At 43.3% G+C, this 23,736-nt stretch overlaps 2 protein-coding genes across 6 annotated transcripts in view; one reads left to right on the top strand and one right to left on the bottom strand.

The window, feature by feature from the left end:
* The window catches only part of LOC134352609 (NIPA-like protein 2), a 111,364-nt gene extending 99,844 nt beyond the window's left edge, over window positions 1–11,520 (bottom strand). For 3 of the 4 annotated variants that reach the window (XM_063059923.1, XM_063059908.1, XM_063059914.1), the window contains exon 1: window positions 11,390–11,520. In XM_063059923.1, the coding sequence (XP_062915993.1) occupies window positions 11,390–11,500 (111 nt within the window). In that variant the 5' untranslated portion in view covers window positions 11,501–11,520. The remainder of the gene's footprint in view (window positions 1–11,389) is intronic. The other variant, XM_063059932.1, reaches the window with a different exon arrangement.
* A 93-nt stretch (window positions 11,521–11,613) lies between these two features.
* The window catches only part of LOC134352590 (potassium voltage-gated channel subfamily S member 2-like), a 100,268-nt gene continuing 88,145 nt past the window's right edge, over window positions 11,614–23,736 (top strand). Inside the window, exon 1 of one of the 2 annotated variants that reach the window (XM_063059875.1) lies at window positions 11,614–11,746. The gene's annotated coding sequence lies outside the window, so the exon portion shown is untranslated. The remainder of the gene's footprint in view (window positions 11,747–23,736) is intronic. The other variant, XM_063059884.1, reaches the window with a different exon arrangement.

Genomic DNA, 23,736 nt, shown 5'->3' with positions numbered 1-23,736 from the left:
TTTGGTGTTCAGACCAAACATTAGAATAGGGAAGAAATGTGATCTAAGTGACTTTGACCATGGAATGATTATTGGTGCAAATTGGGTGGTTTGAATACCTCAGAAACTGCTGATCTCCTGGGATTTGCATGCATAACAGACTCCAGGGTTTAAAGAGAATGGTGTAAAGAACAAAAAAAAAATCCAGTCCTGTGGGCAGAAAGCCCTTTTTACTGAGGGAGGTCAGAGGGGTCAGAGGAGAATGACCAGACTGGTTCAAGCTGACAAGAAGTTGACAGTAACTCAAATAATCACGTGTTATCAAAGCGGTGTGCAAAAGAACATCTCTGAACATACAACACGATAAATAGATGAAGTGGCTCAGCTACAGAAAATCATACTGGGTTCCATTCCTGAACTTAATAAGGTGACCCATGTAACATCCACGGCACCTGTGAGGAACATTTTCACCTGCTTCTCAGTGAGCTTCTGAGTATCACTGTTCTATCCACCGCAGCTGAATAAAGCTCCTGTTGCCTGCCATTGTAATTTCACTCTCCGTTCCCACACCAACCTATCTGTATTTGGCCTCCTCCACCGCCAGGGTGAAGCCAGACACAAATGAGAGGAACAGCACCTTGTCTTCCACCTGGATAGGCTATAACCCAACTGCATCAACATTGAATTTCTCAGATTGAGGTGACCTGTGCCCCCTGACCCTTTTCTCTTTCCCTTTTGCACCAGCCCACCCCCAGCCACTTATCACTGATCTTTTGCCCTCCTTTCCCCACCCTATCTGCCCATCATGCAGTATCCACTCCCCTACCATTCCCATCTGCCCTTCCCATCTCCCTTACTTAAGGGAGATGCACCTTCCTCTCCCATCAGATTCCACCATCTGCAGCTTTGTCACCTCCACCTATCACCTCCCAGCCTCCGTCACTATTCTCATTCTCCTTTTCTCCATCTGCCTATCACCCCTTCTCACCTAGATCCACCTATCAGCTTGCCACCTCTAGCTCCATAACTTCTCCCTCTACTCTTTATGCTGGCCACCTCCCCTTTGTCTTTCAATACAGGTAAAGGGGTCAATCCATTGCCCATTTCTCTCCACAGATGGTGCCTGGCCAGCTGAGTTCCTCCAGCTTGGCTGATTTTTTTGCTCTCAGTGAGCTACTTTGAAATATCTGAGGTACAATAGCATCTGAGATACACTTCCAGAAACAGCAACCCGAAAACTTGCGCAAGCTGTGCTTCAACTACAAACATCTGAACCAGGTTTACTTAGCAAATGTCACATGATCACACATCCAAGGAGGTTCAACAAAGCACAGAACTCCCTCATAAATGACAGGATTTGATTGGTGTGGAAGAAGAGGTGGAAAATTAACCGTTGTAAAAGACCATAAGACCATAGGACAAACATAGGAGCAGAATTAGGCCGTTCACTCATGGAGTCTACTCCACCATTCAATCATGGGTGATTTATTAACACTTTCAACCCCATTCTCTTGCCTTCTATTTATAACCTTTCACATCCTTACTAATTAAGTACCCATCAACTTCCATTGTAAATATACCAAATGACTTGACCTCCACAGCTATCTGTGTCAATAAATTTTACAGATCCACCACCCTTGGCTAAAGAAATTCCTTCTCATCTCTCTTCTAAAGGGTTATCCTTCTATTCTGAGGCTGAGCCCTCTGCTCCTAGACTCCCCCACTACTGGAAACATTCTCTCCACGTCTAGTCTATCTAGGCCTTTCAGTATTCGGTAGGTTTCAATGGGATTTCCCTCATTCTTCTAAACTCTAGCAAGTAAAGGCCAAAAGCCATCAAATGCTCCTCATATGTCAACCTTTGCATTTCCAGGATCAGTCTCATAACACATCAAATACACAACAGTACAGCACAAGATCAGGCCATTCAGTCCTCGATGTTGTGCTAGCCACAATGCTGAATTAAACTGAAGCACTTCTGCCAATACATGATCCATATCCCTCCATCCTCTGCACGTTCATGTATCTGCCAGACTCTTAAGTGCCACTGTCATATTTGCTTTCATTACCACTCCTGGCAGCCCATTACAGGCACCCACCACTTTCTGAGGAATAAAAAAATTGCCCTCCTTCACCTTAATTGCACATCATTAGTGCTTGACATTTCTATCCCAGGAATTAAAAAGATTCTTATAATTTTATATCATTCTATCAGGTCACCTTTCAGCCTCTGATGCTCCAGAGGAACAATCCAAGTTTGCCCATTCTCTTTTAAAAGATAATACAGCACAATCCAGATAGCCTGCATCTGCACACTCTCCAAAGCCTCCACACCCTTCCGTAATGGGGCAAACAGAAATTGTAAGGTAAGGGTTGCCTAACACGGGTACTCAGTGAGTCCCTGTGTGTTATGATTTGTAACTCTGAAACATAAAAGCATCTGAAAGGAAACACAGCCAGGAATGCGCGTCTTAGTTTTGTTTTTACTTTAGCGAGACATGCACAGATTACATGGTGGCATGATATTGTATGTCAGTCATGTACATTTACATATAACCCGTAAAGAATGCATAACCAAACAATACATTTACAATATTACTCAAATATTACTTAAGTATTAAATACACGACACTCCTCCCTGCTTAGCTATGAACTCCCTCAATATAGAATCCATCTCAACTATTTTATACACACACAGTATACTATATAATACAACTACTACGTATATAGACATCAATAGCAGAGTAAATTTTAGATTGTTCCATTCAGACCTATAGATTTAATCGCTGCGGAGGATTTCTTACTTTTGTGGGATAATATCTTTTCTGACAAGGAGGGTTACTCTTTTTGGCAGGTGAGACTTGTGGCTGTGAAACAATCTCAAGTTCTGGGGCCTCCTCTGTGATGGTTGTAGGAGTTGACTCTGGGACTGCAGGAAGTGGTTCTGACAGCTCTGGACACCTTTCTTCTGGACGTGTTGGCATCTCGAACAGTTCATGACAAGCTGCTCGATCTGCTGATCTATCTCAGGCCTCCAGACAAAGCTTTAAGCCAACACTTTCACTTGGACCACACCTAGATGACCAGCATCTAGCTCCTCCAACACTATAACTCCCAGCTTCGATGGTACAACAACTCTCAATCCCCACATAAGGCAACTTCTTTCAAAGGTAAGTTCATCCCTGCATTGGTTAAAAAAAAAGTGGGGAGGGAACAAGAGTTCCTGCTGCACATTCCAGCCATTTTGAGATGGCATGAAGAGCTGGATAGTGAGGTTCTTTTCCGATTTCCCTTTAGATCATCTCTGCCATAAAAGGGAGATCTCTGATTTGCATTAGGGAGAATCCGCCAAGAGGAATGCCCTCTTTTGTAAATTTTCAGTTATTTCCTTTTCCAAAGGTAAAAGGGACAATCCATCAACATTTCCACAATTAGTTGTCCTCTTGACTCTGATCTAGTAATTGTGTCCTCCAAGAAACAAAGCCCATCTCTGCACTCGTGCTGCTGCTTTTAGTGGATTGAAAATGGACACTAGTGGTTGATGAACAGTAATGAGAGTAATTTCTCTCCCACGCAAGTACTGGTTGAAATGTTTTACACCCCAAACCAGACTCAAGACCTCTCTTTCAATCTGTGCATAATTTTTCTCTGAGGCAAGGGAACACGATGCAAAGGCTATGGGGCGTTCATTTCTATCACTCATAACCTGTGACATGACTGCACCTGAACCAAAAGGCAGGATTTTACAAGCAAGGTCCACTAGTTTTACCAGTGGATCATAATGTGTGAATACAGTGTCTGATGTCAGCATTTCCTTCGTCTTTTGGAAAGCAACCTGACATTGCCTTGTCCAGTGCCATTTCTTCCTGGTCCATAGTAATGAATTCAAGGGGTGGAGCACAGTAGCCAGGTTTGGCAGGAATCTATTACAGTAGTTGACAAATGCTAAAAAGAATAACAACTGTGAAATGTCCTTTGGCCTTGGAGAATCCACCACTACTAGAATTTTCTCAGCACAGTTGTGTAACCCTTGTGCATTGATGGTGTTTCACAGTCAGTGAAGAATTCACAGTAAAGAATTTGCACTTGATGCACCATACTCTTCTAATCTTTTTAATACTCTCTTGAGATTTTGGAGATGTTCCTTGACATCCTTACCAGTAATAATGATGTCATCCGGGTAACACTGAGTACTTGGCAACAACTGATCTGTCGCTTTCTGCCAGAGTACGGGTGCAGATGCTAGTCAAAAAATAAGCCCATGACAGTCATAAAGCTATTTGTGGGCACTTATGGTGAGAAACACTTTGGACTCTTCTTCCATCTCCATCTGTAGGTAAGCCTCAGCAATGTCCACTTTGCTGAAGTGTTTCCATACATAGCGGTTTGCAAAGACGTCCTCTGTCCTGGGCAGAGAGTATTGATCTACTTTCAGCATTGGGCTGATGGTGACCTTAAAATCACCACAGATCCTGACAGACGCATTCTTCTTGCATACTGGGACTACTGACATTACCCTTTAGCTCCACTCAACCTCAGAAAGAATTCCTTCAGCCTTCATGCAATCTAGCTCACTAGCTACTTTATCATCGATGGTACAAGGCTTTATAAAATTTGGGTGTGGCCGTTTCATTTAACACGACTTTACCCCTGATATGTTTGAGTTTTCCAGTGCTGTGGCATTATCCAGTACCCTTCTTGATTCGCGTTGTTGACTCTACTGCAGAGGATGTAGCATGAAAATGGTGGACGGATCTCCACTCAAGTCGTAGATGTCTCAACCAACTGCACCCCCACAAAGCTGGCACTCCTATTGCGGCTTGTTGGTGGTTGTATTTCACTATTACGAATGTCATTCCCACAGGAGTTATCTTTCTTGCCAGTATAAGTTCTTAGTTGGATATCTGCAGGCTTCAGTTCGGTATCTTTGAAATGCTGTTCAAACTCTTTTTATGGAATGACTGAGAGAGCCGAGACAGTGTCCAATTCCACTTAAATTAATATGCCATTCTCTTTTGGTGTAAGCTATACTGCTCATCTATTGTTAGTTTTCACATTATAAAGCTCAAGACTACCAAATCTTGAGTCACTCTCATCATTATCAAAGTTTTTAAATCAACAGCATGCAGGTTAGATCTCTTTCTAAAACTGGAACTTGATGTTGTTATCTTTTTCCCTGTGCAGTCCATTTACTTATTTATGTATCTGACTTTGTTGCATTTTCTGCAGATTTCACCTTTAAACCTGCATTGGCCTGCTGAATGTGAGCCACTGCCACAATGGTAACACAATTTGCTCTGCCCTTCCACTTTCTGCTTAGATGTTACAATTTTGTTTGTGCTCACTTTCATTCCTAACTGCAACTCAATTGCACCTCTGTCTGCTATTTCCATTGGTACAGCAATTTCAACTGCTCTTTTAAATGTAAACCGTGCTTCAGTTAGGAGCCGTTTTTGAATACTTTCATGTAAGATTCCATAAAGTAAAAGATCACTAAGCTCATCAAAGAACTGACAACACTCAGACAATTTCTTCAATTCAGCCACGTATGCTGAAATGGACTCCTCTTCCTTTTGATTCCACTTATAAAACCTAAAGCATTCTGCAGTCAACAACGGTTTTGGTTCTAAATATTCCTGCATTACTTTCATGACATCAGCAAAGCTCATTTCAGTTGGTTTGGTTAGAGCAGTTAAACTTCTAAGTAAACTCTATGCTCTTCCACACAATGCACTCAACAAAGCTAGCACTCACTTCTCATTGAATATTTCATTTGCTTCAAAATATCATTCAATTCATTCAGTGTAGGTTTTCCTATTACCTCTTGTGTAATCAAACATACCCATCTTTCCGATGCAGCCAGCCTTTTCAGCTTTATCTTTTTATTTATGCTCATCACCTGATACTTACTGTTTATGAATGTGTGAATTTAGTCCATTTTCTGCCTTTTTTACTTGACTGTCTCCTTTTCCAAAGGAATCAGGTGCTGCACTGTTTTTTTTACTCAATCATTTCTCATTGTGCTTTTTTTTTAAAAAACTCAAAACATCTCACTGTTCTTCAACAGGTAAGTAGTCATCTCGGGTTCATTTAAAACTTCCTCATCAGCACTGTTATGCTTTGTAACACCAAAACATAAAATTAATTGATAGGAAGCACAGAGCCGAGAATGCACGTCTTAGTTTTGTTTTTTACTTTAAGGTGTGCACGTATGACATGGTAGCATGATGACGTATGCCATTCACATACTTTTACATATAACCAGTAATGAATTATTTAAATGAACAAAGAATGCTTCACAATATATTTACAACATTACTCAAATATTACTGAAATATTAAATACACAACACTATGATGCAGGGAGCTAGTGGCCCTTGTCAGGCAGACAAAGTCACTTGGCAGAAACCCTCTTTACCAGAATTTACAAGCAAGCACCAAGACCTTGCTTGGGTGATGATGGAAGGGTTCTCTCATCAGAAGTCCTTCAAGATGGTCTTGCTGGGGACACAACAACAAGAAGGTCCTCGAATATACTTTGGAGAAGGGAGATCCAGAAAGAGGTGTGGTCGCTTTAGTTAAGGTTCACTCTGATTAGTTGTGTAACACAGGACTGTGAGCTCTTGGGCTGTTCCAGGGACTCACACAGATATCAAATACCACAGAAGATTATCGACCTAGTGAAAGATGCACTTGGTCTATCGGAAACTTACTAGTCCTGATGTTGACTGGAATATTTCAAGATACAGGTAAAGAGACAGAGTGGATGTTGAATAGAATATATAGAACAGTAGAGAACAGGAACAGGCCCTTTGGCCTATAGTGTTTCCCCTAATTAAATCTGATTTCTTCTGCCAGCACAGACCCTATGCCTCTGTAATGCCCTGGCTCACATGGTTCATACTTTTTCTCTGTTACGCTTTTCTCTTCTCTGTGTAAGCTGCTTGCTTGGGTTACTGTTGACGATAAGAGTGAGGAGAAATGTGCACCATCCAATGGGGATGAACGGATTCAGGGGAGGTTTCTCTGGTGAGGGACACTAAGGTTGGGCTTGGGGCATTTGAGAGGGGAGAAGAGAGAAGACGCTGGAGAGATGAAGTTGGAGGACTCGACGCGGAGTGGAGCTGTGATTCGATGAAGCCTGGGGAGATCGAAGGAGGATTGGCGAAGGGGAAACCGTGAGCTCCAACTTGTGCACGGTAGACTGCTTCATTTAAAATGGGGCCTTTTCTCTTTTTTGCTTTTTCTTTACTAACCCTTTAGTCAAATTAAGAATTATAAAGCTAAATCATTTAATTGTATGTGCTGCACTGTCTGTTATTTTGTGGTACTGATTTGTAAAAGGGTAACAAATCACGCAGCATCTACACAAACAGCAGGATTTGGGGGGCTTGCATTACAATCTCCCACGTTTGGCGGGGCTGCAGGGTGTCTTGCCGAGACTTACACAGCCCACGGAACCAGAGTGTAACACCTCTCATCCCTGCGTATTCATTTGTTTATCAAAGAGTTTCTTAAACAAGTTAATTGTGTCTGCCTCCACCAAGCATTCCCAGCAGCACATTCTGGGTACCCACCACCCTGTGTCAAAAACTTGCCACACACATTTCCTCTGAACTTATTCCCCCTCCTCTTAAACTGATGTCCTCTCATATCAGACATTTCAACACTGGGAAAAAGATACAGGCTGCCTGTTCTGTCAATGCTTCTCATAATTTTATAAACCTCTGTCAGGTGTCCCCGCAGCCTCTCCTTCTCTACAGAAAACAATAACCAGGTTTGTCTAACTTCACTTTATAGCAAATGCCCTCTGATCCCAATGAACCTCCTACACACACTCTTCAAAGCCCACACATCCCTCCAGGCCAAAAGCCCTACTCCAGATGTGGCCTAACTAGAGCTTTATACAGCTACAACATAACTTATTGACTCTTGAACTCAGTGCCTCAACTAATAAAGATAAATATGCTTTTTAAAAAAACCAAACTATGACTTGTGCACGACTTTTAGGGAGCTACTGGCCTCCATCCCAAGATCTCTCTATTTTGAGTCCCGTCATATTCCAAGGTGCAGGAATCATAAGGTCAGGATGTTAAGTGTAATATGTCAATGCGTTAGAATTCATGCTGAGTGATAGACTGCAACTTGTTAAAGCAGTCATTCATTTTTCTTAATTTCCATGATATGAAAAGCTTTTCAAGGGAATTTACACTGATAGGTTGAGGGGCTGATGGTTGTAAGGTTTTAAAAATGAGCTCTGGTATGAGAATGGTCAGATAAGATGATGGTTTTTGAGAGGGAGAGAGAGATCAGGGAAAGCTCGGAGTGAAGGCACAAAAGCAAGGCGGCTGTCACAGAGTGAAAGCTTGCTGTACGAGGGAGAGGATCACTGAGTTAATTAATGTCGAGGAGATCAGATAGAGAAAAGCCAACACAAGATGTACTTCCACCTGAAAAATCTCAATCACATTTAGTTGGCAACTATCATATGATCACACATCCAGGAGGGTTTAACAAGTCAGCAAACTCCATAATAAATGGCAGGATGTTGACTGGTGTGAAAGAACATAGGAGAGATGTGTCAGAGGCAATAAATGAACTCATTTAAACAGCGCTTGGATGTGTGCCTGAGATAACAGTCCTTGCAAGGGAATAGACTTGGGTCTGGAAGATGGGAGGGCTAACTCAACTTTGACAAACACTAACACAATGGGCCAAATGGTTCCAGTCCATCATACAAATCAGCCTGTGCTCCACTGAACCTACACTTCCCACTGCCTCAGGAAGGCAGCCAAAATAATCAAGGACCCCTCGCACCCTGACCATCCTCAGTTTCCCCCACTCCCATACACAGAAGATACACAATTTTGAGAACTCATACACCCAGGCTCAAGGATAGCTTTTATCCCGCTGATAAAAGACTTCTGTATGGACCTCTCATCCGATAAAGATCACCTTTGATCTCTCAGTGTACTCCGTTGTGGCCCTTGCACTTTATTTGTCTACCTGCATTTCACTTTCTCTGTGGCTGCAACACTCTATTCTGCATTGTTTTCTTTTAACTACCTCAATGTACATCTGTATGGAATGATCTGTCTGGGTGCATTTTATCTCCATACTCGTGACAACAATAATAAACCAGCAGCAAGTGGTGTTCTGTATTATAAACATTTTCTACAAAAAAATTTAAAATTTATTTTTAAATTACAAAAATAAACGAATAGTGCAAAAGACCAATAATAAGGTAGTATCATAGACCGTTCAGAAACCTGATGGCAGAGGGGAAAATGCTGTTCTTAAAATGTTGAGTGTGGATTTTCGGGCTCCTATATTTCCTCCCCACTCAACTACTTATTTACACTTATTTACAATTTACACCAAATCCATTTTTGATTTTCCCCATATTCCCAACAACTCCCCCAGATCCTAACACTCAGCTACACACTAGTGACAATTTACAGCAGCCAACTAACCTCCCGCTCTGCATGACTTTGGGATATGGGAGGAAACTCACACAGTCACGGGGGGAGTCTGCAAACCCCATCCGAGGTCAGGACTAAACTTTCGTCTCTGCCGCTGGGAGTGACTCTCCCGACTGTACCATCTTCAAAACAAGCAGCTGGAGATTTGCAAGTCCTGCAAGAGCTGACAGCCTACCCCTGACAGATCTCAGCCAAGGGGCAGGGAGACCATCAGAGTGACAAGCATCTTCCTACAGAGGGTGGACTGGGAGCCAGAGGAGAAAAGAGCCTCCCAGACAACTGTAAACTGGCACCATTGCAAAGTCAACTGGTCAGGACGTAACACAGCAAGACAGGACTGTGTTACAGATCTTCAGCGGCTGAGGGGAGACCTGAGAGAAGTTTATAAAATTATGACAGACATAAATAGGGTAAACAGAATCTTTTTCCCAAGGTAGAAAAGTCAAAGCCGAGAGCAGCTGCACTTAAGTTGAAAGGGGGAAAGCTCAGAGGAGAAAGTACAGGTAAATGTTTATTCAAACAGAGTCCTGGGTACAGGTAAATGTTTATTCACACAGAGTCCTGGGTACCCAGAACATGCTGTCAGCGGTGGTGTTGAAAACTAATACAATAGAGGTGTTTAAGAGGCTGTTAGGCAGACACACGGATATGGAGGGAATGGAGGGCTAGGGATACTGTACAGACAGAAGCAAATTATTTTAATTTGGTATCATATTCAGCACAGACGTTGTTAGCTGAAGGCCCTGTTGCTGTGCTATGTTCTACTTGAAGTGAGGAGCGATCGATTGAAAGAGGACCTATGGGACAACATTTTCCACAAAGAGGGTGGTTGGTACATGGATCGAGCTGATAGAGGAAGTGCTAGAGATGGATACAATTACAACACTTAAAAGATGTTTGGATAGGAATGGTTGAGAGTGATATGGACCCGAAGCAGGCAAATGGTACTGGCTCAGGTAGCCGAGTTGGACAGCATGCATGAGATGGGCTGAAGGGCCTATTTCTATGCCATTCAACTCCTTGGCTATTGTATTTAAATCCAAACCATTCAGTTAAACCACAGAAAGCAAGGGGCCCCAATACTGACCCCGCAAAAACCTCACCACACACAGCCCTCCTGTCACCAATATGGCCATCCCCATTAACCACTGCTTTTTAACGCTGAGCCAAATTTTAATTCCTTGAATGCCAAGAGCTTTATCTCAATCCACCTGCCACATGGGACGCCCTTGCTAAAGATCTACATCCAATATTCTCCCTCATCAACCCTCCTCCAAGAGTTCAACAGCACCAAGTGACTTCTGCTGAGAACCCCTGAATATTTCTGTCACCACCCAGGTCCCAGATTCTGACAAAATAGCCCACCCTTTCCCCTAACCACCTTTACCTTTACCACCAGAAGCAAAATCTCTGGGGGGGAAAAAAATCACGCACGAATTCACTTTCAAAGTAAGCCTCAACCCACAAAAGATTTGAGACACAGATGCAGAGAGAAAAACAACCCAGGTTCCCAAAGCAGGACATAATCAGCCCTAGCAGGACATTTTGTTTGCTCCGGTTACCAGCTGATTCATCACCAACAGAGAGGCAACGCCCTACCGCTCTGTGGAAGGGTTGGGGGGGCACTTTAACACGTTAGACCCCACCATCTATCAGGGTGGTAACCTCTTCGGGGACAGACCCCATGGTGGTTGGGGTACCTCGTTACACTAGAAACATCTGAGGCCCCACCTCTCCTCCCAAACTAAAGACTGACTTTAAAACACATCCCAATGATGAAACAGAGAAAACCGGGGGGGGGGGGGCAAGTCTTTGCCACCCACGCTTCCCATTAAGAGTCACAACCGAACTGTAGCAATCCCACTACGGAGAAGGATACATCCCTGCCCTCCCCCGTTGAAAACCCGCGCAAAGAGGGAGCCCTCTCACCTGGTAAAGGTGCAAGCCACTCCAGGTTGGAGGCACAGTGCTTTTGGCAAGCTGTAGCTGGGTGGCATTGCTAAACGGCCGGAGCGTGATCCCGGAGCTGGCACTCGCCATCCGCGCTCTCTCTCTCTCTCTTTAACGTGGGCAGGGCTGATGCCCGTTCAACCTCCACTTCCCGCACAGACCGAGGCAGCAACGCACCGCCCCGCCGCCGCCGCTGAAACTTCCTGATACTTCCCGCACGGCTCAGCCGGGGGATGGATGAGGTGCGGCTGTCGGGCATCTGCAGACAAATCGTCGCCGACCACAGGGAAAAGACCGCTGCCCTCCGCTAAACCCCAACACCTCTGCTCCGTGCCGGTGAGTGGGATGTGTTTTTCAATTAAATAGTGTGCTGCTCTGTCTGCAAAGCCTTGCAGCACCTCACATGGTAACAGGCGTTGTAAATGATTCCTTGCAAATGACAATATTTGTTAATTTGTAGCAAATTTAGGAGTCTCGTGTGGAACTGTATGGTGCAGATATTTTTCATTTTAATGTCGTTCAGCACAGTGAACTGGGAAGACACCGAGGCAGACACCAGCTGTGTCACACCCAGGGAAATAGCATCTCAAGTCCCTGATGCTGATGAGGGGAGGGGATGGGAGGGGTGGTTGTGGTCATTGACCTTAAACGATAGCTGTTTCCCTCTTCATAGATGCTGCCCGACCTGCAGTGTGTTGGTGTGGTCTGCTTTTACTTACTACAGTAGTGTCTAATTTTTAACTGGTGCTAAAGTGGTGAGCTCTTCATCTGTAATCATCCCACTTCCTCCCCCACTTTCATGCATTTTGGTGACCCTTCTGTTTCGGAACAAGTGGTGGATAAGCTTCAGAAGTTGCCCTTGGGAGGGGGTGAGAGGGGAGGTTTATAATACATCAAACACACCTACATCACAGGAAGAACATGTGTTGTTGCCAAAGCGGGAAAGAAGTGGGTGACAATCTTGCTGCTTCTGACCCTTAACCGAGCCGTCACTCCACCATGTGACTGACTGCAGGTAATTCCCAATATTCATCAGTCTTGATGCTTTTTGCAGATTCCTGTCGAACACATGCCCAAAATGATGAGGGGTGTAGAATGTGCAGAATCTTTTGCCCAGGGGTGGGGAATCAGGAACTAGAGGGCATAGGTTTAGTCAATAAGGGGAGAGATTTAATAGGAGCCTGAGGGGCAAGCTTTTCCTCTGGAGGTGGTCCATATAGAATCTATACGGAATGATCTGCATATGGAATAATCAGTGATTGAAGTAGGGACACTGATGATGATAAAACATACAGTAGACAGACAGGTACAATGACAGGAAAGGTTTAGACAAATAGAAGTCATAAAATCATCCAACACTACAGCACTGAAGTAGGTCCTTCAGCCCCTTTAGTCTGTGCTGAACCATTAATCTGCCCGGTCCCATCAGGCACCCGGACCATTGCCCTGCATACCTCTCCCATCCATGTACCTGTACAAATCTCTCTTAAATGTTGAAATCAACCCTGCATCCATCACTTGCACAGGCAGCTCATTCAACACTCTCACCACCTTCTGAGTGAAGAAATTCCCCCTCATGTTCCTTTTAAACTTTTCAACTTTCACCCTTCCCTTAAAACATGATATCTAATTGTAGTTTCACTCAACCTCAGTGGAAAAAGCCTGTTTGCATTTACCCTATTTATGCCCCTCATAATTTTGTATACCTCTGTCAAATCTCCCTTCGATCTTCTATGTTCTAGGGAACAAAATCCTAACTTATTCAACCTTTCTCCATAACTCGGGTCCTAAAGTCTGGGCAACATCCTTGTAAATTTTCTCTGCACCCTTTCAATCTTATTTACATCTTTCCTCTAAGTAGGTGACCAGAATTGCACGCAATACTCTAAATTTGGCCTCACAAAAATACAGTACAATTTCAACATAACATTGCAACTCATGTACCCAATAGATTAATTTATAAAGGCCAATGTGCCAAAAGCTTTCTTTCTGACCCTACCTACCTGTGATGTTACTTTCAAGGAATTATGGACCTGTATTCCCTGATCCCTCTGTTCTACTGCACTTTCCAGTGCCCTACCACTCACTGTGTAAGACCTACCCTGGTTGGACTTCGCAAAGTGCAACACCTCACATTTCTGTATTAAATTCCATCTGCCATTTTTTAGCCCACTTTTCCAGCTAGTTCAAATCCCACTGCAAGCTTTGATAGTTTTCCTCACTATCCACTACAGCCCTAATCTTGATGCCATCTGCAAATTTGCTGAACCAGTTTAGTACATTATCATCCAGATCATTGATATGGATGACAAATGATAATGAACTCAGCACCAAGCAATGATCCTTCTGGCACAGCCTCATCTTGAATGCCAAGCGACTGAACCTTCTTGACCAGCTTCCCACGCCGGACCTTGACAAAGACTTTGCTGGAGTCCACGTAGATAATCTTCACTGCTTTGCCTTTGTCAGCTTTCCTGCTAATTTCCTCCAAAAACTCTACAAGATTAGTTAGGCATGAAATACCATGCACAAAGCCATGTTGACTATCCCTAATCAGTCCGTGTCTATCCAAATAGTTACATATCTGGTTTCTTAGAATACCTTCCAATAGCTTTCCCACAACTGATGTCAGACGCACCGGCCTATAATTTCCTGGCTTATTCTTAGAGCTGTTCTTAAACTACAGAACAATATTCGCTATCCTCCAATCCTCCAGCACCTCACTGGTGGCTAAGGAGGTTTTAAATATCTCTGTTAGGGCCCCTGCAATTTCTGCACTGGCCTCATACAGGGTTCGAGGGAACACCTTGTCAGGTCCTGAGATTTATCCACCCTATTTTGCTTCAAGACAGCAAACACTTCCTCCTCTGCAGAGGGTCCATGACCTCACTGCTGCATTGCCTCATATCTACGGACTCTGTCTGTCTTCTGAGTGAATACAGATGCAAAAAAATCAGTTTAAGATCTCCCCCATCTCTCTTGGCTCCATGCGTGGATTACCACTCTGATCATCCAGAGAACCGATATTGTCTCTTGCTATCCTTTTGCTCTTAATATATCTGTATAACTCCTCGGGATTCTCCTTCACCTTGTCTGCTAGAACAACTGTGTCTTCCTTCAGCCCACGATTTCCTTCAGTGTTTTCATATTTCTTGTACTCCTCAGGTGCCCTGTTTGTTCCTGCCTGCCTCTACCTGCTATGCATCTCCTTCTTTTTCTCAACTCCAGCCTCAATAGCTCTTGAAAACCTTGCCTTTTATTCTGACAGAGACATACAGACACTTTACTCGCAAAACTTCACTTTTGAAGGCCTCCCATTTACTAAAAACATCTTTGCCAGAAAACAAACTGTCCCATTCCACACTTGCCAGATCCATTCTGATACCATCAAAATTGGCTTTTCTCCAATCTTAGAATCTCAACCCAAGCAACAGATCTATCCTTTTCCATAATTACTTTGAAACTAATATCATTATAATCAGCTGATGCAAAGTGTTCCCCTACACAAACTTCTGTCTCCCGGTCTTTCTCATTCTGGAATAGCACATCTAGTATCGCATTCTCGCTCATTGGCACTTCTATGTACCGATCAAGGAAATGTTCCTGAACACATTTGACAAACTCCCATCCAGGCCTTTTACAGTATGGGAGTTCCAGTCAATATGTGGAAAGTTAAAATCACCTACTATCACACCCTTATGTTTCTTGTAACAGTCTGCGATCTCTCTACAAATCTGCTCCTCCAAATCCCACGGATTGTTATTCTTATTCCTCTCTTCTACCTATAAAGCCTCACTAGCCAGGCTCTGCAGTCTGTCCTGACTGAACACTGCCGTGACATTTTCCATAACTAGTGACGCCACCCTCCTCCTTTAATCCCTCCCGTTCTGTCATAACTAAAACAACAGAAACACAGAACACTGAACAGCCAGTCCTGCAACCAAGTCTCACTAATGGCTACAATGTCATAATTCCACTTGCTAATCCATGCCCTAAGCTCATCTGACTTTCCTGCGATTCTTCTTGCATTGAAATATGCACAGGTTTGAACATTGGTCTCAGCATGCTCAACCTTTTGATTCCTGGCCTTGTATGTAGGCTTAACACCATCTTTCTCAATAATCACTCCACTATCTGTTCTGGTGCTCTAATAACAATCTCCTTGCAACTCTGGTTTAAACACCCCTGTGCAGCATTCGCAAACCTTCCCACTAGGATGTAGGACAAACACAGATAAATGGAAACACGAGGAAATCTGCAGATGCTGGAATTTCAAGCAACACACATAAAAGTTGCTGGTGGACGCAGCAGGCCAAGCAGCATCTATAGGAAGAGGTACAGTCGACGTTTCAGGCCAAGACCCTTCGTCAGGACTAACTGAAAGAAGAGCTAGTAAGAGATTTGAAAGTGGCGGGGGGGGGGGGAGATCCAAAATGATAGGAGAAGACAGGAGGAGGAAAAATGGAGCCAAGAGCTGGACAGTTGATTGGCAAAATGGATATGAGAGGATCATGGGACAGGAGGCCCAGGGAGAAAGAAAAGAGGGAGGGGGAAGCCCAGAGGATGGGCAAGGGGTATAGTCAGAGGGACAGAGGGAGAAAAAGGAGAGAGAGAAACAGAATGTTTGTATATAAATAAATAACAGACGGGGTACGAGGGGGAGGTGGGGCATTAGTAGAAGTTTGAGGTCAATGTTCATGCCATCAGATTGGAGGCTACCCAGATGGAATATAAGGTGTTGTTCCTCCAACCTGAGTGTGGCTTCATATTTACAGTAGAGGAGGCCATGGATAGACATATCAGAATGGGAATGGGATGTGGAATTAAAATGTGTGGCCACTGGGAGATCTTGCTTTCTTTGGCGGACAGAGAAATGGGTCTAATTTAGATGAGCACATTAGTCAGTATGGACCAGTTGGACTGAATCACTTATTTCCATTCTCTTCTACTCTTCAAATTCTCTTGGAACGTGATCACACCAGCAATGCCCATCCGTCCCATGTGATGTAGTCACATTTACATCCCTAACTCCCAGGGGGGTGAGGGTGTACCCGTCCCTAATTGCCCTCGTGAAGGCAGTAGGAAGTTCCTTCAACTGCTGTGGCAGTTCCGCTGCTTATTTGCAGATATACCCAGTTTGCTGGGCCATTTCAGGGGACGGTTTTGGGCACATATTGAACATAAAAGCCAGACTGGTTAAGGACAGCAGAATCAATGAGAAAAAGACATGTCCCAGATAGTGAGGTCCTTAGTGATGGATGCTGTGTTCTTGAGGTACCATCTCCTGAAGATGTCCTTGATGGTGGGGAGCCCTGTGATCCGATCCTGTGCAATGGAACCTCCTTACCAGGCTGTGATGTAACCAGTCAGAATGATTATCCTGTGGTTTTGTGGTCACCGTTGTCAGAACTGTCTTTTAAAAACTATCTGACTTACTTAATAAACTGAATTTAAAATTCCCAGCTGGGATTTGAAGTCTAGTTTACTATCCCAAAATTAAGTCCATCAAGAAGGAGAAGATATTTGCGTAGTTTGCGGGTTGCGGAGTGAGCCGGGAGCAGAGTGAAGGCTTAAGGGCTTTGGCTAATTGGGCTTAGGCAGAAACAGGCGAGGCGAAGAGGGTTTGATTTTTCATTTTTTTCCCGTTATTTGAAGAGAGGTATGAGTGTGAGGGCGGCTTGTTGTTCTCAGTACCAGATGTGGGAGGTAGTGGAGTCTCCCAGCCTCCCGGATATCCACATCTGCGCCAGGTGCGTCCAGATGCAGCTCCTAAGAGACTGCGTTAGGCTAGATGGGAGACGCCAGAGAGTAGTGGTGGATAACTGTGTGTCAGATTGGAGGACAGTGTGTAGCGGTGTGCCTCAGGGATCTGTACTGGGTCCAATGTTGTTTGTGATATATATTAATGATCTGGATGATGGGATGGTAAATTGGATTGGTAAGTATGCAGATGATACTAAGATAGGTGGTGTTGTGGATGATGAGGTAGGTTTTCGAAGCTTGCAGAGAGATTTAGGACAGTTAGAAGAGTAGGTTGAAAGATGGCAGATGGAGTTTAATGCTGAAAAATGTGAGGTGCTACATTTTGGTAGGACTAATCAAAATAGGACATACATGGTAAATGGTAGGGCATTGAAGAATGCTGTAGAACAGAGGGATCTATGGTGCACAGGAATAATGGTGCATAGTTCCCTAAAGGTGGAATCTCATGTGGATAGGATGGTGAAGAAAGCTTTTGGTATGCTGGCCTTTATTAATCAAAGCATTAAGTATAGGAGTTAGGATGTAATGTTGAAATTGTATAGGGCATTGCTAAGGCCAAATTTGGAATATTGTGTACAGGTCTGGTCACCGAATTATAGGAAAGATGTCAATAAAATTGAGAGAGTACAGAGGAGGTTTACTGAAATGTTGCCTGGGTTTCATCTCCTAAGTTACAGAGAAAAGTTGAACAAGTTAGGTCTTTATTCTTTGGAGCGTAGAAGGTTGAGGGGGGACTTGAGAGAGGTGTTTAAAATTATGAAGGGGATTGATAGAGTTGAAGTGGATAGGCTTTTTCCATTGAGAGTGGGGAAGATTGAAACAAGAGGACATGAGTTGAGAGTTAAAGGACAAAAGTTTAGGGGTAACATGAGGGGGAACTTCTTTACTTAGAGAGTGGTAGCTGTGTGGAACGAGCTTCCAGCAGAAGTGGTTGAGGCAGGTTCTATGTTGTTGTTTAAAGTTAAATTGGATAGATATATGGACAGGAAAGGTATGGACAGGAAAGATATGGAGGGTTATGGGCTGAGTGCAGGTCGGTTGGACTAGGTGAGAGTAAGAGTTCGGCACGGACTAGAAGGGCCGAGATGGTCTGTTTCCGTGCTGTTATGGTTATATGATATTGGCCAGTGTATCTCAGTGCTGACCTATTTTGATGTCTTTAACTGGTTCACTTGTGTTTTTATGTTTGCAATATCTGTCAGTCTCTTGAGTCCAAGTGTTTCTCTGACATAAAGAAGTAAATGGGAAGGCCTGTAAACTTGGAATCTCGCCAGCTGTTGAATTTCTAGGTGTGGCCATGGTTTATTTGAGTAAGTATGTGCTTTTATATCAGGGAATTTGAATATTTAACGAAGTCTTCCTGATTAATGGTATTTTACATATTTTAATTTGATTTTACATATTAACATTTTCAGTGGGCACGAATAAGTGGTGAACGTTGCAAGCAGCAACATTCATAAGTACATTTTTTCTCTATGGGAACAAGCTCCGTGGTCTGAGCTCAGAGGGAGGAATCTGTTGCCAACAATCCATAAAGAATACTGTTGTGTGAGATGTGGGATGGAGCTCAGTCGCGTTCCCTGGGTTACTCCACATTCAATAGGCATTCATTTTGTGGAGCAATCTCTGGTTCAAAGGACGTTTGTAAGTGGAACATACAGAACAGAAGTAGACCATTTGGTCTGAACTCTGCATGCTGGCATTTATACCCAATTTTGTTTGCTTCCATTTCTTTGTCATTTAAAGCTATCAGCACAACCCTCTATTTGCTTCTTTCCCCTTCTGCTTGTCCAATCTCCCTCAAATACACCTGAATCACTCCATGTGAGTGCTCATTCCACATTTGTTTAGGCACATTTTGGGTCTTTAAATTAAAAAAAAAGTTTCTTCTGAACACCAACAGGATTTCTTGGTGAGTCCCTTATATTGTAGGCTGCTGATTGTTTTCCCAACAGGAAGAAAACTTCTCTCAATATCCTCTTTATAGAAAAATTTTGCTATTGAGTTGTAGAGTCAAAGAATCATAGAAAAGTGCAGCACAGAAACAGGCCTTTCAGCCCATCTGGTCTGTGCTGAGCCATTTAAACTAACTAGTTCCATTGATAGCCATCCATATCCCTACTATCCAAACTTCTCTTTAAAAATTGACAAAAAGCTCACATTACCCCTTGCGCTGGCAGCTTGTTCCACACTCTCATGATCCTCTGCGTGAAGAAGGTTCCCCTCATGTTCCCCTTAAACTTTTCACCTTTCACCTTTAATCTCCATTTGTAGTCCTACCCAATCACAGCGGAAAAAGCCTGCTTGCATTTACCCTATCTACACCGCTCATAATTTTGTATACCTCTGTCAAATCTCCTCTCAATTTTCTACGTTCCAAGGAATAAAGTCCTAACATATGCAGTTTTCCCTAAACTCAGGGTCCTCCAGTCCTGGCAACGTCCTCATAAATTTTCTCTGTATTCTTTCAACCTTATTTACATATTTCCTGTAGGTAGATAACCAAAACTGCGCACAATACTCCAAATTAGGCCTCACCAATGGTTCACACAACTTCTACATAACATTCCATCTCCTGCGCATGTAGACCAAAGAACAGAGTCCTGGAGTGAAAAGTGGAAGTGACCGCCTCTAACATCAAGACAACATTGAGCAAGTGCGGCATAAAGGCACTTTGACATCAGAGTAAAAATATTTAATTGGAATTATGCCTTACGTAAGATTGTTATAGATCAATTATCTCAACCCTTTAATAGCAACTTCTTAGGACTGAGTTCTAGACCCATTCATCTTCAGTTGCTTCATCGATGGCCGCCTTTTTTTCATTAGATTGTAAGCAGAGATCTTGTGTAATTTCAGTTCCAATCACTACTCCTTAACAAATAAAGCAGCCCACCCTTGCATGTACTAGACCTAGACAACATTCAGTCATGGGCTGATAATGGCAAGTAACATTCATGCTACATTAGGTCAAGACCTGAAATGTAGTAAGGCATACACAATGCTTCTAAGAAATGAGAACATGCCATTTGAAGTAAAATGCCATTGTAATTATTGCCCAGAGTGTACAATGATATTCAGACTGTGATCGCAATGACATTGAACCTCAACATAACATCCCATCTCCTGCACTCAATATTTTGTTTTATGAAGGCTAATGTGCCAAGAGATTTCTTTCCAACCCTTTTCACCTGTGATGCCACTTTCATTGAATTGTGTACCTGTATTCCCAGATCCCTTTGTTCTACCACAATCCTCAGAGCCCTAGTGTTCACTGTGTAAGACCTACCCTAGTTGGTCCTACTGAAGTGCAACAATTCGCACTTGTCTGCATTAAATTCTATCTGGCATTTTTCAACCCATTATTCTAGCTGGTCTAGATCATATTGCCACGTCTGATAGTCTTCCTCGATGATCACTACAACCCCAATCTTGGTGTCATCCACGAATTTTCTGATCCAGTTAACCACTTATCATTCAAGTCGTTGATATAGATGACAAACAACAATGGACCCAACACCAATCCCAGTTGCATTCAATAAGTCACAGGCCGCCTGTTAGGGAGGCAACCCTTTACTACCACACTCTGGGTTCTCCTGCAAAGCCAGTATCTAATCCAATTTACTACCTCATCCTGAATGCCAAGCGACTGCATTTTCCTGACCAACCTCCCATGCGGGATCATGTCAGATGCCTTTCTAAAGTCCATGTAGACACTGCCTTGTCTTCGTCAGCTTTCTTGGTACCTTCCTTGTATGCTCTCTCTTTTGCTTTTACTTTTCTGATTTCACTTGTCAGCGACAAAGTAAAAGCAAAAGAGAGGGCATACAAGGGAGGCAAAGCTAGTGGGGAGATAGAGGATTGGGAATCTTTTTAAAAACTTGCAGAAGGAAACTATGAAGGTCATTAGGAAGGAAAAGATGAATTATGAAAGGAAGCTGATGACTAATATCAAAGAAGAGATACTAAAAGCTTTTTTAAGTACATAAAGGGGAAAAGAGATTTGAGGGTAGATATACGACCAATAGAAAATGATGCTGGAGATACTGTAATGAGAGACGCAGAGATGGCAGAGGAACTGAATGCATATTTTGCATCGGTCTTCACAGTGGAAGACATCTGTAGTATACTGGATATTCAAGAGTGTCAGGGAAGTGAAGTATGTGTAATGAAAATTACAACTGAGAAGGTGCTCAGGAAGCTTAATTGTCTGAGGGTGGATAAATCTCCAGGATCTGATGGAATGCACCCTTGGGTTCTGAAGGAAGTAGCTGGAGAGATTGCGGAGGCACTAACAATGACATTTCAAGAATTGATAGATTCTGGCATTGTACCGGGTAACTGGAAAATTGCAAATGTTACTGCGCTATTTAAGAAGGGTCGGAGGCAGCAGAAAGGAAACTATAGACCTGTTAGCCTGACGTCAGTGGTTGGAAAGTTATTGGAATCAATTGTTAGGGATGAGATTACGGAGTACCTGGAGGCACATGACAAGATAGGCCAAAGCCAGCATGGTTCCCTTAAAGGAAAATCCTGCCTGACTAACCTACTGCAATTCTTTGAGGAAATTACAAGCAGGGTAGACAAAGGAGATACAGTAGATGTGGTGTACTTGGATTTTCAGAAGGCCTTTGACAAGGTGCTGCAAATGAGGCTGCTTAGCAAGATAAGAGCCCATAGAATTACAAGAGAGTTACTAGCATGGGTGGAACATTGGCTGATTGGCAGAAAACAGAGGGTGGGAATAAAGGGATCCTATTCTGGCTGACAGCCGGTTACCAGTAGAGTTCCATAGGGGTTGGTTTTGGGACCGCTGCTTTTTACGATGTATGTCAATGATTTGGATTTGTAGCTAAATTTGCTGATGATACAAAGATAGGTGCAGGAGTGGGTAGTGTTGAGGAAACAGAGAGCCTGCAGAGAGATTTAGATAGTTGAGGGGAATGGGCAAAGAAGTGGCAAATGAAATTCAATGTTGGAAAGTGTATGAGCATGCACTTTGGTGGAAGAAATAAACATGCAGACTATTATTTAGATGGGGAGAGAATTCAAAATGCAGAGATGCAAAGGGATTTGGGAATCCGTGTGCAGGATACCCTAAAGGTTAACCTCCAGGTTGAGTCGGTGGTGAAGAAGGCAAATACAATGTTGGCATTGATTTCTAGAGGTATAGAATACAAGAGCAGGGATGTGATATTGAGGCTCTATAAGGCACTCGTGAGACCACACTTGGAGTATTGTGTGCAGTTTTGGGCTCCTTATTTTAGAAAGGTCTGAACAGATTAGATATGGCAAAGTTATTTCCCATGGTAGAGGAGTCTAGGACAAGAGGACATGACTTAAGATTGAAGGATGTCCATTTAAAACAGAGATGTGGAGAAATTACTTTAGTCAGAGGGTGGTAAATCTGTTGCCATGAGTGGCTGTGGAAGCCAAGTTATTAGGTGCATTTAAGGCAGAGATAGATAGGTTCTTGATTAGCCAGGCCATCAAAGGGTATGGGGAGAAGGCAGGGGAGTGGGGACGACTGGAAGAGTTGGATCAGCACATGATTGAATGGCAGAGCAGACTCCATGGGCAAATGGCCTACTTCTGCTCCTATATCTTATGGTCTTATGGCAAACATCCCACCCTGCAAAAACTCATTTCAGGGAGGTAGCACCATCAATTTGCAGGAGACTCCTGGAACTTCCAGGAGAGGTGGGATGTCTGCAATAGAGTAGTTCCTTAGCAGCTAGCCAGCTAGTTTAAATAACGTTAGCTATGCTAATAAACAAATGACACCTGTTAAACTCACCTCAACATGTCTTTTACAGTCTTAACCCACCATAGGCAATAGAAAAGTCACTGTTGCAAACAGTGCAGCGAGCAACACTGTCATTATTTTTGACCCCTATTAGGCAGGGGTACACTTTAGAGTAGTCTGGGGTGACGTACGTTTTACATTTTCTTTTTTTGTAACACTCTGCCATGGCACGCTCTCTCGCTGTCGCTCTCTCTCGTGCTCTCTCTCTCTCTCGTAGTCGCTCTCGTGCTTGCTCTCTCACTCTCTCTCTCTTGTGGTCGCTCTCTCGCTCTCAAAAAGATTGATTTCTGGTATATTGCATATAATTTGCGGGCATCAGAGAGCCACTATTAATATGCAGGAGACTCCTGGAACTTCCGGGAGAGGTGGCATGTCTGTTATGGTCTTAAGAAATTTACAAAATTGGTTAGATATGACCTACCACGCACGAAGCCAAGCTGACTATCCCCAATCAGTCCATGTATATCCAAATATTCATATATCCGGTCAGTTAGAATACCTTCCAATAACTTTCCCACTACTGATGTCACGCTTTTCAGGCCCATAATTTCCTGGCTTATTTTTAGAGCCTATCTTAAACAACAGAACAATATTGGCTATCCTTCAAGCCTCTGGTAACTTCAATTGTCGCTAAGGATGATTTAACTATCTGTGCAACTTCTGCCTTTTCCTGCCACAGGGCCCAAGGGAACACTTTAATAGGCCCTTGGGGTTTATCCACCCTGATTTGCGTCAAGGCACCAAACACCTCCTCCTC

Source organism: Mobula hypostoma, chromosome 1 (genome assembly GCF_963921235.1).
Source record: "Mobula hypostoma chromosome 1, sMobHyp1.1, whole genome shotgun sequence".
NCBI lineage: Eukaryota > Metazoa > Chordata > Chondrichthyes > Myliobatiformes > Myliobatidae > Mobula > Mobula hypostoma.
Note: the sequence above shows the minus strand (reverse complement) of the source record. Positions and strands in the feature narration are given on the sequence as shown.